The sequence below is a fragment of the Mytilus edulis genome, chromosome 10 (genome assembly GCF_963676685.1).
Source record: "Mytilus edulis chromosome 10, xbMytEdul2.2, whole genome shotgun sequence".
NCBI classification, from domain to species: Eukaryota; Metazoa; Mollusca; class Bivalvia; order Mytilida; family Mytilidae; genus Mytilus; species Mytilus edulis.
The window spans coordinates 70815358-70833196 of NC_092353.1; the positions used below are offsets into that span (position 1 = coordinate 70815358).

Here is a 17839-nt window from a genome sequence, read left to right on the forward strand (position 1 = left end):
GATGTAGTATAATTTTTAAGACCTAGATAAATGAAATTCTTGAAATTGTTCGAGCAATTCTAATTTTATTTCACAGATATGTTTATGAAATTGTCCTTATTTTATTGTCTTGTCTTGACAAATTTAAAAAAAACAACACTTAGGTAAGTAGTTTCTGGTGACATCAGCAGTGTCTGGTACTTCTCATTTCCATGAAGATTATTTGGCCCAATCCCCTAAGTCATGTGGTCTATTGACTTTAAAACTTTACTTAGTTTAGATGTTCAAGTTAACGATAATCTCTGTTTAAGTGGAACAAGTAATGATAAATCATTGGTATTTGGTATCCAGATGTTTAAGCATTTGAATTTCTCATTTCCATGTCTTAATTTAGGGGTTATTATTTGTACCTTCAGTCATGATTCATTGACTTTGAATATTTGCAAATTATACATGTTTTAATACAGTATTGCTATTTTAATTTCAACATTTGCCTTTTGCTATCAAAATTTCTGACGGGCAAGACATATTATAATTTCAACATTTGCCTTTTGCTATCAAAATTTCTTACAGGCAAGACATATTATTTCTTACAGGCAAGACATATTATTTCATGCAGGCAAGACATATTTCTGTGTCATTAGTTTATTAAAATCGAAAACTTTATTAGATTTTATGAATCAACTTCTTTGCCTACAGTTGACAATACATTGTTGTTTGATGCAAAACTTGTTTTGGCATTTACCATTTCTTAATTATCAGCTTCATCCCCAATTATTATTTTTTTAAGCTTGGACAGCCAACTTTGAGGAAGCTCCGATGGAGGGAACACCTGTTGCTATGGATACCTCACCTTGGAGTTCAACTCAAACAAGTTCAGCTGACAGCCAACAAGAAAAGTGGGCAGATTTTACAGGGAAAGTACCAACAAACGAAGAAGAAGAAGAGAAATGGGCCGATTTTAGCAGTATTTCAGATTTAGCCAGGTTAGAATTGACAATTAATTTTTTTAATATTTTATAATTTTCTATTTAGTTATAATGAAGATGTCAAGCTTCAATTGTCAGGATCAAGTCTTGCATGTTTGAAAATATAATTGTTCTTTTCATATTTATTAAGTGTAGATTCGGAAATAATGAGTGGTAGTGTAAATAAATAGTTGTAATAATGATAGATACATCATAAATGAGGGGAAACAATGTTGTGGAAAGAATTTTAAATAATATATGCAGGGGGTGGACAATATTTCTGATACATTTCCGTCTAACAATTATACACGATATAGCTCGGGTACCCCAATTCAAGATAAATTTCAAATGGAATGCATATAAAGTTAAATATTGCGTCTAAATTTACATCTCCTCATATAAAATATTTTCTCCATTGTAGGACGGATCCTGGGCCTAGAAGTAGTTCACCTGTTGCTATGGATACAACAGACGTGACAGAAGCAAATTCAAGAACAGCTGCTTACTGTAAGTGTGAAGAAAAAATGAAGACAAATAAATTTCAAGGCTTTGTTTAGTTGAAGTATTTCAATTTAATTGTAATTCATGATAATGATAGAATTTAATTTTGTGCATTTGTTTTATCTTGGGAAAAGATCGGGAAGCTTGCTCTTCTCTCCCAAAGAAAGGAATTTAATCGTAAGCTGCAGACAAACTGACAATTTAAATGCAAAAAATCAAAAACAAGCAAAAGACAAACAACAGTACAAAACACAGCACTAAACTAACACTCTCCAAAACTAAACTAACACTCTCCAAAACACAGCACTAAACTAACACTCTCTAAAACACAGCACTAAACTAACACTCTCCAAAACACAGCACTAAACTAACACTCTCCAAAACACAGCACTAAACTAACACTCTCCAAAACACAGCACTAAACTAACACTCCAAAACACAGCACTAAACTAACACTCTCCAAAACTTAGCAGAAAAATCACAAGTTGTTCTGTGTGAAGTCAGTGAAAGAACACAGAAATTTGTTAATTATTAACAAAGAGACTATTCCAATCCAGTAATCATTTTAGTGATGATTTAGTGTGATAATACTAAATGGTCAATAAAGCTTTATTTGAAATTATATCTAGAAATAGGGCGCCATGTTGTGACCGTATCAAATCTACTTCTTACTTGGCTAACAGTATTTAAGAGGTTCTTACTAAATATCTGATGTATTATCTTTTAACGGTAGAGTCAAAGAAAAAGCGAAAGCTGTCCTAGGGTCAACTTTACCTGAAGCATTATTGATTTTATTTACAGTGGCTAAGACCTCTCCTGCTGACCTTCTGTTGACCTCTATAGACACTGTCGAGGGAGATAAATCGTCAGAAGACATACAACAGGAAGAAGTATCCTCTTCAGAAGACGTCAGTCCGTCAACATCTGAAGAAATCGCCATATCATCCGATACTACTCCCTCATCCTCTCAGGAATCACAGGATAGCAACCCCAAATCAGGGTAGGTAACTCTGTAAGGTATCATCCGATACTACATTCTCATCCTCTCAGGAATCACAGGATAGCATCCCCAAATCAGGGTAGGTAACTCTGTTAGGTATCATCCGATACTACTCCCTCATCCTCTCAGGAATCACAGGATAGCAACCCCAAATCAGGGTAGGTAACTCTGTAAGGAATCATCTGATACTACTCCCTCATCCTCTCAGGAATCAGAGGATAGCAACCCCAAATCAGGGTAGGTAACTCTGTAAGTCATAATGTCAACTTAAGTCAAACCTGTGTATGAAGGAAACCCTTTGTACAAGGGACAACTGACATTATGTATGAAGTTACTGTTGACATTAGGTTTTAAATTGCTGCAATTACTACAGTGATTGTAAAAAAAACTGTAATATACTATAGACAAAAGTGTTTCTCAATTTGGTCAAATGTGAAAGTTTTATTTGATATACAAGAAATTGCTTTAAATTTTTATTTGATATACAAAAATTGTTTTGATTTTGTTTGAGAGGATAATTCCAGAAATCATTGTATGAGAGTTGATATAGCCTACCATGAACCATTGAGTCAATCAGTAACAGAAATTTGAAGGAAGACAGTACCATGGTCAAACAACAATGTTCCATATAACATGGATAATAAACTTCTTGTTTATAAACTTGAAATACACTTAAACAAAGGATTATCTCTCAGGATTTTTAGTTAACCTCTGTATGCTTGGTGTACTCTTGCTTTCTCCACCAATAAATTAAATATTTAGATTAAACCAATAGTTCTTGGGGGGGGGGTATTTAACACCAAAAATTAATCAATATTTTTTTTTACAGTAGTGAAGCTGAAGAGCCATCAAGTTCTACAGCACCTCCTGAACCGACCTCAGAAACGACAGAAAAAACAACAGAGGAAATATCTAGTTCATGTAATCCAGACAGCAAAAATGATAGGTACGAATATATATGTTGACTTCAACATTAAGAAAAGTTTGACTCAATTTTTTTCACTAGTTTAATTTTTCAGTACATCAGAAATCATTTATGAGTCTTAGAAAAACTTGTAGCTTATGATAAATTGCTCATGTAGAAAATAATCATTTCATTTTCTTGAGACAATCAGCTTTTGGTTTCAAAACTTTAAAATTGTTTTATTTTTAATTCATCTGTCACCAGTTATAATCTAATGAATAACCATATTTTACTGAAAGCTTTTTAATTTTCGAGTTAAAATGTTAGAGAGAACTTTAGGAAAATATAACAGTAAAAAAAAATGGACTGTCATTAAAAGTACAGAGGGTGGTTATTCTGTTTCTTGGAAAAATAAGTAATTTCCCACACAAAAATAATTTGACATGGCTAAAAGTCATGATTAGAGTAAAGGAAAGTTATAGTTAAGAGCGTATTCATAAATATACTATTTATTCAAGTTTTAACATTTATAACAAGAATTATAACACAAATGCATCACATGTAGATTTTCTTGCCAATGCTTTTGACTAATTGCATCTGTGCACATATAGGGCACACTATTTTTTTTATGATAAATCATGCACGATTTTAAACAGTAGAGTAGTAAAAGAAAGATTTGACATCCATTAGGATTATTGGTCTTGAACACTTTTATAACGTTCTTTTAACAACCTTCAGCAATAAATGAATTAGAAACATCAAAAAGTTCTTTCAAATTACAGCCAATTTCATTGAGTGTGTAGCGAAAGGTAATATCTTTGGTTAGATTGCTTGTTAGCTGAACCGTGAAGTCATTATTAGGTAAGGTATACTACCTCCTTTCGAAATTAGCACAGTCCAACAGACAGATAGATTGGTTTTCTGTTGGACTAGTCTTCTTAAAGTAGGGTAGTTTACTTATTTAACCTAACAATGACTTCACGGATCAGCTAACAAGCAGGCGAACCAAAGATATTACCTTTGGCTACACACTCAATGAAATTGTCTGTAATCTGGTGCATAGTTTGGAATGGAACATTGTAAGAATACTTCAAACAATAAAACTGATTGTTTATATGGTAAGTTTACTAAAACACAAAAGCCTGAAGGAGATTGTGTTTCACAATGATTATAATGAATACTGTTTCATTCAGTTCAATTATTGCTTCCATCCAAGTAACAATTTGTAAAAGAAAATCCATTATAGGTAATAGTACAGTCTTCAAAATGACTAGTGTAAAACCATTCAAATGGGACAACCAATCTAGTCTAGTCTAATCTATATAAAAAAACTAGAAACACTGATGAACCACATCAAAAATGTAAGACTGATTTTATTTTAAATTCTTACTTTGTTCCCATTCTCAAATTTAATTTTGTGATGGAAGATCTAGGTCAAGGACGACAAAAAACTCAGGAGTCATTTTGGAAATTGAAATCAGGAATTTAAACAACCAAAAATAAACAATTTACATTTGGGTTGGTACTTGCTGTAAGAATGCTGAAAACATTTGAAATTTTTTATATTTCCTAATTAAAGGTGTGATTCGACTCAAGTTGAGGCTGAACTTAATGATAACTTTAAGTGAGTCTTGTGGCATATCCATGGTGCATGGCTTTATTTATACGTATACATATATATTTTGTTTGATGTGTATATAAATATATTTGTTGTCAGACTTTTATTTAGTGACGCAAGGTGAATAGTGATTGTAGTTTTGTTTATTTTTGTTCCACATGTTTTATATGTATATCTCCTTAACCAGTGGAGGTTTTGTATAGATAAAATATTTCTAAACCAGTGACCTGACTTTATATTCATAACCCATCCAAAACCATCAACAACTTTCAATTTGTAACTCTTGTAAACAAGTGACCTGAAACTTTCTAAACCAGTGAACGGAATTTACATATTAGATATTAAAATTATTTTATGATTTTCAGACAGCTTAAGTGAGCACAGTCAATTACTTGACAGCATTTTGCTGCCAAAAAACAATGAATGTATATAACATTCATTTTTCAGTTTAGGTTATATTATTTTTGCTGTTGTACAATTGTTTTTCAAGCTTTTAATTCACCTGGGCCAAATAGTGTATAGTTAGTTACTGCTATCACTTGCATCTATCTGTTAATTGTGAGTTGTGTCTTAAAATAAAAATAAAAAAAAATCTCTCTGGTACATGCCTAGTAGAATCAAGCATACAAAATGTGATTTTAATGGTTAAAAGAGCCATTTGTGTCAATGTAGTTTGTATTGCAATTCTTAACAGGATTTTATTTGCCAAAAAAGTACTTTCAAAGGTGTGAAATATGAAAAGTTTGTGCTAGCATAGAACTGGGAGTTTTAGATGGACAGCTTGGTTTTGGAGATTTTCCTTTTATTTATACACTTAAACATGTCTTTTGGATTCCTCTATACATGGGAAGCTTGAGAAATGGACCATTTGTATGTTTAAAGTCATCAAGGTTAAATATTAGTATACTAGATGTGGGCTTTGTCTACACATCTTTCTTTCATCAGTGCTGATACATTTCTAAGTTCAAAACAAAATACAACACATAAATGAATTGGATAAACACACTCTTTTTTTTTAAGTTGCATCTAACATTGTCTAATGGATTCAAAATCTTGCCATTCTTGGGTTTGTTTTATATGGATCAACAGAGAATAGAATTAAATTTACCATCACCTTTTATTATAGTAACCTCATCCAGTATTTCTTTAATACCAATGTAAATGAGGGAACGTAATGGTTCAGAACTACTACTGTGGATTCTAATGCAACAACGTTTGTAACGTTCATTTTGATTGGATAATGTCACTTTTTTACATGGCGTCAATTGACAATTGATGCTATGGGACGTACGCGTAGGCGCAGACTGCATATGACAGGTTTTAATTACATGTTTTAATGTTGTTTTCTGTCAGTTTCATTAGAATGGAGATAACAATATTGTATTCTAATCTCCGGCGGCATCAATTGGGGATTTGATGGGCGCAAATACCCGTTTACTGTCTCCGCTACTGCAGCGCCAGTAAACTTAATTTGCAACCATCAAATCCCCAATTAATGCCGTCGGAGCTTAAAATACAATACAGTCATCTCCTAATTATTATGTTTTCTATCCAATATAATGAATTTAAGAAATATTGTAATACTCAGAATTTTCAGGTTTTTGAAATTATTGCATATGAAAGCTTGTAGGAAATTTGTATTTTGTTAATATTTGTGTTTCACCTTTACTGTAGAAATTCACTAAAATTTGTAGACATCAAAAACATTGAATTCACATTTTATGATCTCTGCAATGTAATAGAATTATTTTCGATATTTGTAACACTGTTATTTTTTAACTAATCTAGGAAAATTAACCAATATTTTGCTATTGACCAAACCTCATAAAAAATTCAAAATCAAAGAAAAGACGGTAAGGCTGAGAATAACAACATATTTAACTTCATCAGCTATTCATTTTGTAAACCATAAAAATTTGATAACCATTGCAGTATTAAAATGAAGAGAATTTTTTAAATGAATTGATGTTTTATCTTGCGAGACAATTCAGCTTGAGCACTCTTGTTTTATACAGAATTTACAGGTTTTGTATTATTAATCTTTTATTTTCTCTGACAGTAGTTAGAAATTGCCTATGATATTAACATACAGACACTTTATTTTGAATTAATAATCTTACACCAAAAAAAAGCCATTGTAACAGAAAGGGACAAGATTAATTTGACATATTAGATTTTTAACTCAACTTTTTATTATAGTATAAAACTAATTGATATTAAGAAATCACAGAATATTTCAAATTTTGTAATTGTAGCTTTTTAGCATCATCAGGATTATTAAAGACAGACAAAGTTATAGAAGATGGTGTTCAACATGTAGTTGAGATAGAGGTTAATGGTCCATCAACTGAGTCTACCAAACTGTCTCTTGAAGATTCTAGGTAAGGTATACACTAAAATGTGGTCCGTCAGTCTACCAAACTGTCTCTTGAAGATTCTAGGTAGGGTATACACTAAAATGTGGTCTGTCAATCTACCAAACTGTCTCTTGAAGATTCTAGGTAGGGTACATACTTAAATGTGGTCTGTCAGTCTACCAAACTGTCTCTTGAAGATTCTAGGTAGGGTAAATACTTAAATGTGGTCTGTCAATCTACCAAACTGTCTCTTGAAGATTCTAGGTAGGGTACATACTATAATCTTGTCCGTCAGTCTACCAAACTGTCTCTTGAAGATTCTAGGTAGGGTATACACTAAAATGTGGTCCGTCAGTCTACCAAACTGTCTCTTGAAGATTCTAGGTAGGGTATACACTAAAATGTGGTCTGTCAATCTACCAAACTGTCTCTTGAAGATTCTAGGTAGGGTACATACTTAAATGTGGTCTGTCAGTCTACCAAACTGTCTCTTGAAGATTCTAGGTAGGGTAAATACTTAAATGTGGTCTGTCAGTCTACCAAACTGTCTCTTGAAGATTCTAGGTAGGGTACATACTATAATCTTGTCCGTCAGTCTACCAAACTGTCTCTTGAAGATTCTAGGTAGGGTACATACAGTTAACTCTCGTTGTCTCGAACTCGGTTGACTCGAAATTTCGGATGAGTCGAAGTTTTCACGTGGTCCCGAACTTTATTCCATACAAAAGTATGTAATTCGATCCTGATGAGTCGAAATTGGATGAGTCGAAATTTCGGTTGAGTCGAACTAAATTAACGGTCCCAAGGTTAACAAAAGCATTCAAAATTCATTTTTTATCTCGAACTAATACACATATGTCAAAACATGACCTCCGGGATTTAAATGGATTGAATAGTTAATCTGACAATACACATGTAATTAAATGTCCGGTCACTGACCACTGTATTGATTTATGACATGCAATTTCCATGAGTGTTTACTTAAGATTATCTTTTGAAGAATTTTGACAAATAATTAGTGATACATTGTTAATGTTCATGAAAAGGTATTTAAAATGTTTACAAAACAATTAATTTGTGATTTACACTATAAATGAGCTTGGATGTGTATAAAGTGAGGATTATGGCTTCCGTTGATGATCACCTAAAAACTACTCAAACGGCGTCTTTAATCTTGTTATATTTTCTTTTGAAAAGAAAGAGTGAGATAAAACAAAATGAATAGAAATCAAAATTTTCTTAAATCTCTTGTATCCGAAAATAAACAATTTTGTCAGCTATAACCGACCCGAATAACGAAACTATCGATTGGAAATTACTCTCTTGGAAAAGCCATATTATCATCATAATAATAAAAGACTGTGACATACAAATATATCGATCTGATACTAGAATATCGATCCCCTTGACATATTTACCCGGATTTATTTTAGCTTTACCAAGCTAAGCAAGAGTTGTGTCCCTTAGATTGTCGAACATCCGGTGTTCGTTTGAGTCGAACTACGTGTATCTCGAAATATTTCTCTGGTCCGGCTGACTTCGACATAACGAGAGTCGACTGTACTTAAATGTGGTCTGTCAGTCTACCAAACTGTCTCTTGAAGATTCTAGGTAGGGTAAATACTTAAATGTGGTCTGTCAGGCTACCAAACTGTCTCTTGAAGATTCTAGGTAGGGTACATACTATAATCTTGTCCGTCAGTCTACCAAACTGTCTCTTGAAGATTCTAGGTAGGGTATACACTAAAATGTGGTCTGTCAGTCTACCAAACTGTCTCTTGAAGAATCTAGGTAGGGTATACACTAAAATGTGGTCTGTCAATCTACCAAACTGTCTCTTGAAGATTCTAGGTAGGGTACATACTTAAATGTGGTCTGTCAGTCTACCAAACTGTCTCTTGAAGATTCTAGGTAGGGTAAATACTTAAATGTGGTCTGTCAGTCTACCAAACTGTCTCTTGAAGATTCTAGGTAGGGTACATACTATAATCTTGTCCGTCAGTCTACCAAACTGTCTCTTGAAGATTCTAGGTAGGGTACATACTTAAATGTGGTCTGTCAATCTACCAAACTGTCTCTTGAAGATTCTAGGTAGGGTACATACTTAAATGTGGTCCGTCAGTCTACCCAACTGTCTCTTGAAGATTCTAGGTAAGGTATACACTAAAATGTGGTCCTGATAGTCTTTAAAAATGTTAGTAAGGCACACACTAAAGTGGGGTCTGTTAGTCTACCAAACTGTCTCTTGAAGATTCTAGGTAGGGTTCATACTATAATCTTGTCCGTCAGTCTTTAAGATTGTTGGTAAAGCACACACTAAAATGTAGTCAAACTGTCGCTTGAAGATTCTATGAAGGCACATACTGTAATGTGGTCTATCAGTCTGTAAGATTGTAGGTAAGGCACAGACTAAAATGTGGTCCTGATAGTCTTTAAAAATTGTTAGTAAGGCACAAACTAAAATGTGGTCTGTTAGTCTACCAAACTGTCTTGAGAGCCATGGTGTATTGGTTTGTGCATTTTACTACTAACTCAAAGGTTCCTGGTTCGATTCCCGTTTGGGATGAAAATTTCAGGAACTCAATTTTCGGCTCTCCCTTGACATCATTTGCGAGTATGGTCTTGAGGAAACGATGATAGTCTGTCGGAAGGGGACGATAAATGGCTGACCTGTGTTAAGAGAGAGCCATATCTCTTGCACGTTAAAGATATCCTTGTAGATTTCAAAAAAGAGTAGGCTAATGCCGCTACAAGGCAGCACTTGCACCCGCAAAGTGGAAAGGGATTAATATAAGTTGCAAAACTTGTTTCCCAATCCACTATAGATAAATATGTTTAAACTGAACTTGAAGATTGTAGGTAAGGCATACACTAAACTGTGGTCTGTTAGTCTACCAAACTGCCTTGAAGATTGTAGGTAAGGCATACACTAAACTGTGGTCTGTTAGTCTACCAAACTACCTTGAAGATTGTAGGTAAGGCACACACTATAAAAAAGTCTGTCAAGTTCACCTAAATTTCTGGAACATAACGACACACACTAAAATATAGTCTTTCTCAACAGTCCACCAAACTGTCTTGAAGATTATAGGTAAGGCACATACTAAAATATGGATTGGCGAGTCTACCTAACAGTCTCTTGAAGTTTGTAGATATGGCACACACTAAAACGTGAGCTGTCTGTCTACCAACAGTCTTGTGATGCATGAGAGGGCCTTCACTTAAGTAAGGTCCGTCTCAAAATCTATTAAAGCAATCAGTAATGGCATTTTGGTATCAAGGGTTGTCCTGAAATCAAATAAACTGTTTTTGCTGATCAACTTTAAAAAATTTAAAGGGTTTATTGATCCTTGTATAAATATTGTTATGATTGTGATTTTTTTTAATAAAAAAATAAAATTTGAATGTAGATGATAACTTTTAATACTTGTCAAAGACAATATTACTTTCTGGGTTTAAATTCATGATTGGTTTAATTTGTTTTTTTGCAATTTCAGTTCTGATACCAAAGAAGAAAAGACTGATAGTGTAATTAATCCTGTAGCGAACGGACCTGTATGAGGATACGTTCTGGTGTAATCGTTGTCTGTGATTAACTTAAGCCTTAAAACTGACAGCAACCTGCAGTATTTTACATCATTAAAAGGTGGTGCTGAAAACGTCCATCGCCAAAATAAAACTTGCTAACGATGGTGAGAAACTGTGATGCGATAACCCTGGGACCTGCCATGACGCCAGCCGATCATTACTATCAATTTTATATATTTATTTTGACTATCAAGTACTAATGATTGGTTGTTGTCACTCTGCATGGAGAAATTTTAAATAGTTCACGTCATTTTTTATATGCAAGTTGAATGCACCATTGAGAGATTTGTTTTCTCTCTGTGTACTGGAATATTTTGTTGTTTTAAGCTGCAAATTAGGTTACTGTTATTCCAGTTTTACTGTTGTTTAGATTCAAATGAGGTCACACGACTTAATTTGCAGCACAATCTTGTTATAAGTACTTGGTCCTTTTTGCAGGGGTAATTTTACTTTCTTATATAAATAAAATAAAATGAAATGTGTAATTGGCCTGTCATTAACATTTTAATATCAAAAAGTCCTGGGAAAACTAAAAAAATAGTTATTCAGTACTTAATTGGAAGTCATTTGCCCCTGCTAGGACAATCATGTACTGTGAAAAGTCGTTGTTAATACTAGAAACATTAATTGTACAGCAATAATTTTATAATTCTAGTAAATAACTGATTTAAACTAGAGTATATTTTGTTTTTAGTCCAACCTTTTTTCACGATTATCTGTAATGAATTTTTTTTATATAAATAAATCATCTGTGAACCATGTGTCTCGCAAGATGGTATGTTCTAAAGATGTTTAACGGTTCATTTTAAAGAGAACGAAAAAAAAAAAATTGCAGAGGTGAAAATTTTATTGAGGAAACTACTTCATATTTACTTAAATTCTGTGTTGAGGGATCATTCTTTTAAAAAAAAAATCAGATTTATTTTTTCTATATCATATGCATGGTTTAGGGTAGGGAAAATAAAAAAAGTGGATTTCAAATAAGAGAAAAAAAATGTTTTAATTATATTTTTCTGTAAGAAATCTCTATTGCGAGATGTTCTTTAAACTTCTATCTTTTAAAGCTGCTAGTCTGTAGAATAGATTTTTTTACTGATGAATACATGTATGACATATACAGCTAAAATCAAAAGTGTTAGCTCAATGTTTTCTAAGTGGACTAAAATGTGATTTTTCTCAAATGTTGTTATCAAAATGTATATCATAGTTGCCAACTTGTAGAATTATAATGATAGGTCATGACATTCAAATGTGTTGTGTTTACAGTAATGATGAACATGCTTTGGTTGTTGACAGTTTTCATGCCATTTCAAAATAGTGATATATGTTCCTTTTTACTAGAGTTCAAACAATAGTTTCTTCCTTTTTGATTTAATGACAGACCTGTCAGTAAATATTGAATTAGGTTAAAAAGCAGAGGCGGATTTAGGGGGGGGGGGGGCCCCTTTTTTGGGAAAAAATTTGGTTGCTTATATAGGGAATCACTAAATCGTGACTGGAGCGGGCCCCCTCTTAGGTCAGTCAGTGGGCCCCCACTTATGAAAATTTCTGGATCCGCCACTGAAAAGGAGAATGGTTTAGTTATAATATAGTATGCCATGAAAATAATTAAAGCTAAGAAATAAATGTTTCTAGCCTTGAGTGAGAATATTTTGGTTTCACTGTTGTTTGTTTGTTTGTTTGTACAGGATTTGATCCTCTGATGGATTAGGATGTGTTGGCAACTGTGATAACTTTATAACTAATAAACAATATATCGGTTTGGTTTGTACTTTATTTTTAAAAACAAAACTTAAAGAAAAGATTCACATTTAACTGTTTAAAGAGATGCTGACGGTTAAATGTTTCTTTTTTTTTCATATCAGACATTTGACTCAGAAAAAGAGATGAATATTGCTATAAATGTATTTTCTTATATATTTTTTTCAAAATCTAGGGAAATTCTTAAAAACCATATTTGATATAAATTCATGCCTGTATGGTATATTGTGATTTGCAGCAATTGAAATCTAAGGAAATAAAACTAATATTAGGTTTAACTTCATTGGGTTTCAATATTGCTCAGAAAGTGATATTTTACATTTTTTCTCAATTGACAGCTTTTTAATTTAGTTATAAACATTATATAGAAGTTAACAGTTTTGTTGAAATTGTGTTAATTTTGTTGATTTTGATGTGTGGATGATAATTTCTTATTTATTGGACCATTTTTTTGTTGAGAAAGTTAGTGTGAAATATGAACTAGAATGGACACTGGTGTGAAAGTGTTTATACCCCATTTAAATCAATTTATGTAAACAGACAATTCATCAATGTATTACAAAATGCAGGCATCGTATCCCTATGATTTTTTGCAGGAACAACTTATATATTTTTGTATGTGCATAATAATTTAATTCACAACAGACAATATTTAAATAGGAAATTATGTTCAAGTTCAAAGGTTAAAATAATGAATTTCTAGGTCATTACTCTGGTTGATGGAAAGAACAAGGTCTTGAACGAAAAAATATAATCCTATGTTATCAAAGGGAGATAATTATTTTCAGAAACAAATTATCCCCCTTTGATCAAAAGGAAAATAACTTAAAAAAACTGATTGATTACTGGCTTTTGTGATTCTTAGAATTTGTAAAAAATAATTTGCATTTGAATTAGATATTTAATTAAATATTGTACAGTCAAGAAATAAGACTTTAAATAGAAGCAGTTACTCTTCATTTAAACATTTAAGCCTGAATGCATTTAAATACTTCGTATCTGGTATTGTCTACTCTAAATCTATGGCTAAACGTATTTAAGTGTGCTCACTTTGGAAGTCTACAATGTGATTTAAAAATATCTTGATGACACATATTAGAAATTTTGGAACCAAAAAAAAAAAAAATACTTCTTGGCAATTGGTTATTGTATGTGCTTTCTTGTTTTTTTCGATTATATTGATATTTGTGAATATTTTTTCAGTGGGATAAAAATGAAATGATGGGATAACTTATATTCATATAATTTTTGTGTAATCTCAGGCTTTTTTGAAATTGTAGACAATTATAAAACAAAACAATAACAAAAACTGTGATTAGTTTTATAAAGGTATTAAAGATCCGTGACTCTTTTCACACAATGAAAATACTGTTTATTACTAAGTATTTCAGTGTAAATTACAAAATTCTAATTGTAAGATTTCTGTGAAATGAGAAGCAAATGAAAACATTGAGATATTAGAATGTCTTGCCTCTGTATGTTTGCCAGCGAAAATATTTAAGATATTATCAGTATTATATCTCAGATGTTAACCGTTTCTATAGCAACACTCATTCTTATATGATACTAGTCTGGATATAAAATCATTCCTTTAGGAGAACCGGTGAATTGTGATTTCACAAAATTTCTTAATTGTTTATGCTGTTTGTGTCAAATATTAGCAGCAAAAATGATACAACCATTAAAAACAATTATTTATTTGGTAATTAAACAAGCAGAAAAGGAGAGAGAGAATAAAAAAAAAACATGTGGAGAGAACTTGGAAGCTGAGATTGAGATAAAAGTTGTGTTAATTCTGTCAAAAGTTCTACTTTAGTTTACGTATAAAACACCAATGCATTAATGCTTGAACCAAATTTTCTGCAATGTTTGTCCATAAGAATCAAAATAACAGACACCCACCCCATTACTAACCAGAACATCAATAATTATTGTAGAAAAGAAATCAATCTCCTTGAAATAAAATCAATGCATATTAAAATGCAGACATTGGTATTGGTACCAAAATGGCTATTTCAGAAAAGAAACATATTTCAATAAACTAATATTGTCCTGAAAAAAATCACAGTAGCATTTTATTAAATGTTATTTCTACTGCACATTTAGAACATTATTTTAATGGTAAAATGCTACCTTGAGGTATTAAGGGATTAGTAAAGATTATGTTATGGTAATGTTGTTTAAAGTGTATACTAGAGTGGAAAATCTGAACACATATTGAGTTGCTTGTTGCATCACATTGTGAAATTGTGTTTATATTTGATATTTTATAGTGCTATGAAGAGAATTAATTGTATATATTTATGATTGAGAATATACATGTAGAAAACACAAAATATCAGACCACATAAAGAAAGGATTTAATGTCCTGATTTTCTGTTGTTAATATCAGACCACATAAAGACAGGATTTAATGTCCTGATTTTCTGTTGTTAATATCAGACGACATAAAGACAGGATTTAATGTCCTGATTTTCTGTTGTTAATATCAGACCACATAAAGACAGGATTTAATGTCCTGATTTTCTGTTGTTAATATCAGACGACATAAAGACAGGATTTAATGTCCTGATTTTCTGTTGTTAATATCAGACCACATAAAGACAGGATTTAATGTCCTGATTTTCTGTTGTTTTGTCATTAGGAAATTCTGGTTTTGTCATACAAATACTAAATGGACTTCACACATCTAAAATACAAAGGAAAAACTGAAAATCATTTGGATTGGTCTTTTTATACCCCAGTTGTGATGGAGGGGAAATGTAGTGAAATCCTTCTCTGTCCTTATTACCGAAATAAATTTTGATTTCTCTAACTTTAATTTGCTTCAACTAAATGTCAACTTACACATAATGCTTATTACCACAAAACTCAGATCAAGTCAGAACTTTGCTGGCATCACTTTTAATTTTCTTGAATAAAGTCCTGTTATACCATTATATGCAAGCTGGGGCATCATGTAAGTTCGATGAACACATTCTTCATTTATTTCATATTTGTTTTTGATAGTGCCATGTATAGTCATTATTCAAAGAATTTGGAAAAAAATTGTTTAGATAAAATTTCAAATCTTTAGTTTTTTGTGTAGAGTTTTGTTTTATTTTTATGTCTTATTTCTTGGTTAGAGTGTTTTCACCATGTATTCATCTTTTGATATTTGATTGTTCCTTGGTATCTTCTTTGATACAAAATTTGATTTTAACATGCAAGAAAAGGCTTTTAAAAAGGTGACTTGTGATAAGAAACATAATCTTTTGAAATCATTTGTACGCTTGTGATGGCCATGTTCATAAATATATTCTAAGCTTCTGAATAACACAGATTATTTTCATTCTAAACCACATTAAAGCTTTAAAACCAATCATGAAACTGACTTCTACAAAAATTACATAACTGATTTACCTCAAACCTTGAATTTTGCTTTGAAGCTAACGCTTTATGTCCATTCTAAAATGTTCTCTTACAAATGACACTACAGCATATCTTCATATATCAGTTGTTCATAACTAGAATGTGTGAACAAATGCACGATGAATTAAGTAATTTGATTTAAATTTCTTTATGTGGTCTGTTGTATATATATTATTGACCAGGCAGGGTATTACACAACACTAAGTTGTACATTTCTTCAACCCAATCATATTTTTATGTATTTTTATAATGACAAAAGGTGTTCATTGTGTTCGGAATGCCATATGCCAAGCATTATAGTAAATGTTATATTCTGTTAAAGCATTGATATTCACATGATGCACAAGACCTCACCACTGCTTCAAAAGTGGGCAACCTTTTTCTAGATGTTTACCTTTCTCTCTTTGTTTTTAAAAGTCTTCAAATTCTGTCTCATTTTCTTGGATTTATATAGACCATTCTTTCTTTTTTTGTAAATAAATATTTTACTGAAATGTATTAGACAGGGACTCCCTCACTTACATGAATTAAGACAATTATCTCCCTTTGGTCCATTGTGTTAAAGGGAGATAATCAATTTGTTCCTCTGTAATTTTGTTAAAGGGAATTAGAATTGGAAAATATTTTTCTTAGGATTATTCATAATTGATAAAAAAATAAAAAAAAAGATTATCCTTTTTTGAACAGGAGACAAAATGTTTTGTTAAATTATTATCTTTGCTGGAAAATATATTCAGGTAAAAAATATAACAAAAAGGTACCTCAGAGAATATGTTTGTATACAAAAATATATGCAAATTATGAAACTGCTTTTAAAGATAATCAAATTTCATATTAAACAAATAATTGTCGATTTTGTTAAATTTTTCTATTTCAAAGTATGAGTTGATTAGTTGTTGAAATGAATAAAAATGTAAATGTTAATACCAATTTAAATTTAAGGGGAAGATTTTCAACTATCTAATCTTTAAAAAAAAACCACACATCCTCTATCTTAAAATTATTTGTATATGACTTATTGAAACATGTGTATTAACAAATATTGTGAAAATTTACTTGTTAAATAAAAACCATGCACTGTTTTTTATTAAAAATACTTCAATGTAAAAAAATAATGTTGATTGTAAAAATTAAAATGTTTGAAAATAAATTGATCAGATTTGAAATTTTCAATTTTAATGAAGTAAAAAGAATTTCAATAGTGTATTCTCTGAATTCAAGTTTGCAATGCAATCGTTCCTTTGATGGATGATAATCTTTTCCTTATGCCAACTTGGATTAACACTTGCCCTGCATTTGAATAGATGATATAATTTTTAATAATTTTATGTTGACATTCCTAATTTGGAATTTATGATGTACATAGGGCCAGTTTTTAATTTGTTAATGTTTTAACATACGGGAGCAGGTCCCACTTTGGTATATGCAATTCCAAGGTTTTTAAATGAGTGTAGATATAGTATGTCCCAATCATAGAGAGGTCCATCAAACTGTATATGTAATATAAATATTATATTAAAATTGATGAAAAGAATTACTTAAAACAAAGTCTTGTTGTATTTTTATGCCCTTGCTGTATGAGACCAGGCCTTGAAGTCAGAAATATTTCGAGTCATTTATTTGTACTCAGACTCCATAATCATGATTTTTGTGCTCCAAGCACTAAGCAAAGTTTTATGACTTCAACCCCAGGACATTAAGTGTTACCCTTGACCATCTATCTGTCTGTCCGCCCTACCCATTTTGGTTTGT

At 31.6% G+C, this 17839-nt stretch overlaps 1 protein-coding gene across 11 annotated transcripts in view; it reads left to right on the forward strand.

Moving 5' to 3' along the window:
- The window catches only part of LOC139491788 (serine/threonine-protein phosphatase 6 regulatory subunit 3-like), a 41334-nt gene extending 28657 nt beyond the window's left edge, over positions 1-12677 (forward strand). For 8 of the 11 annotated variants that reach the window (XM_071279659.1, XM_071279652.1, XM_071279656.1 and 5 more), the window contains 6 exons: positions 770-965; positions 1369-1454; positions 2250-2448; positions 3278-3394; positions 7226-7351; positions 10825-12677. In XM_071279659.1, coding sequence (XP_071135760.1) covers positions 770-965; positions 1369-1454; positions 2250-2448; positions 3278-3394; positions 7226-7351; positions 10825-10888 — 788 coding nt within the window. In that variant the 3' untranslated portion in view covers positions 10889-12677. The remainder of the gene's footprint in view (positions 1-769; positions 966-1368; positions 1455-2249; positions 2449-3277; positions 3395-7225; positions 7352-10824) is intronic. The other 3 variants (XM_071279654.1, XM_071279655.1, XM_071279660.1) reach the window with 1 other exon arrangement.
- Positions 12678-17839: the final 5162 nt, after the last annotated feature.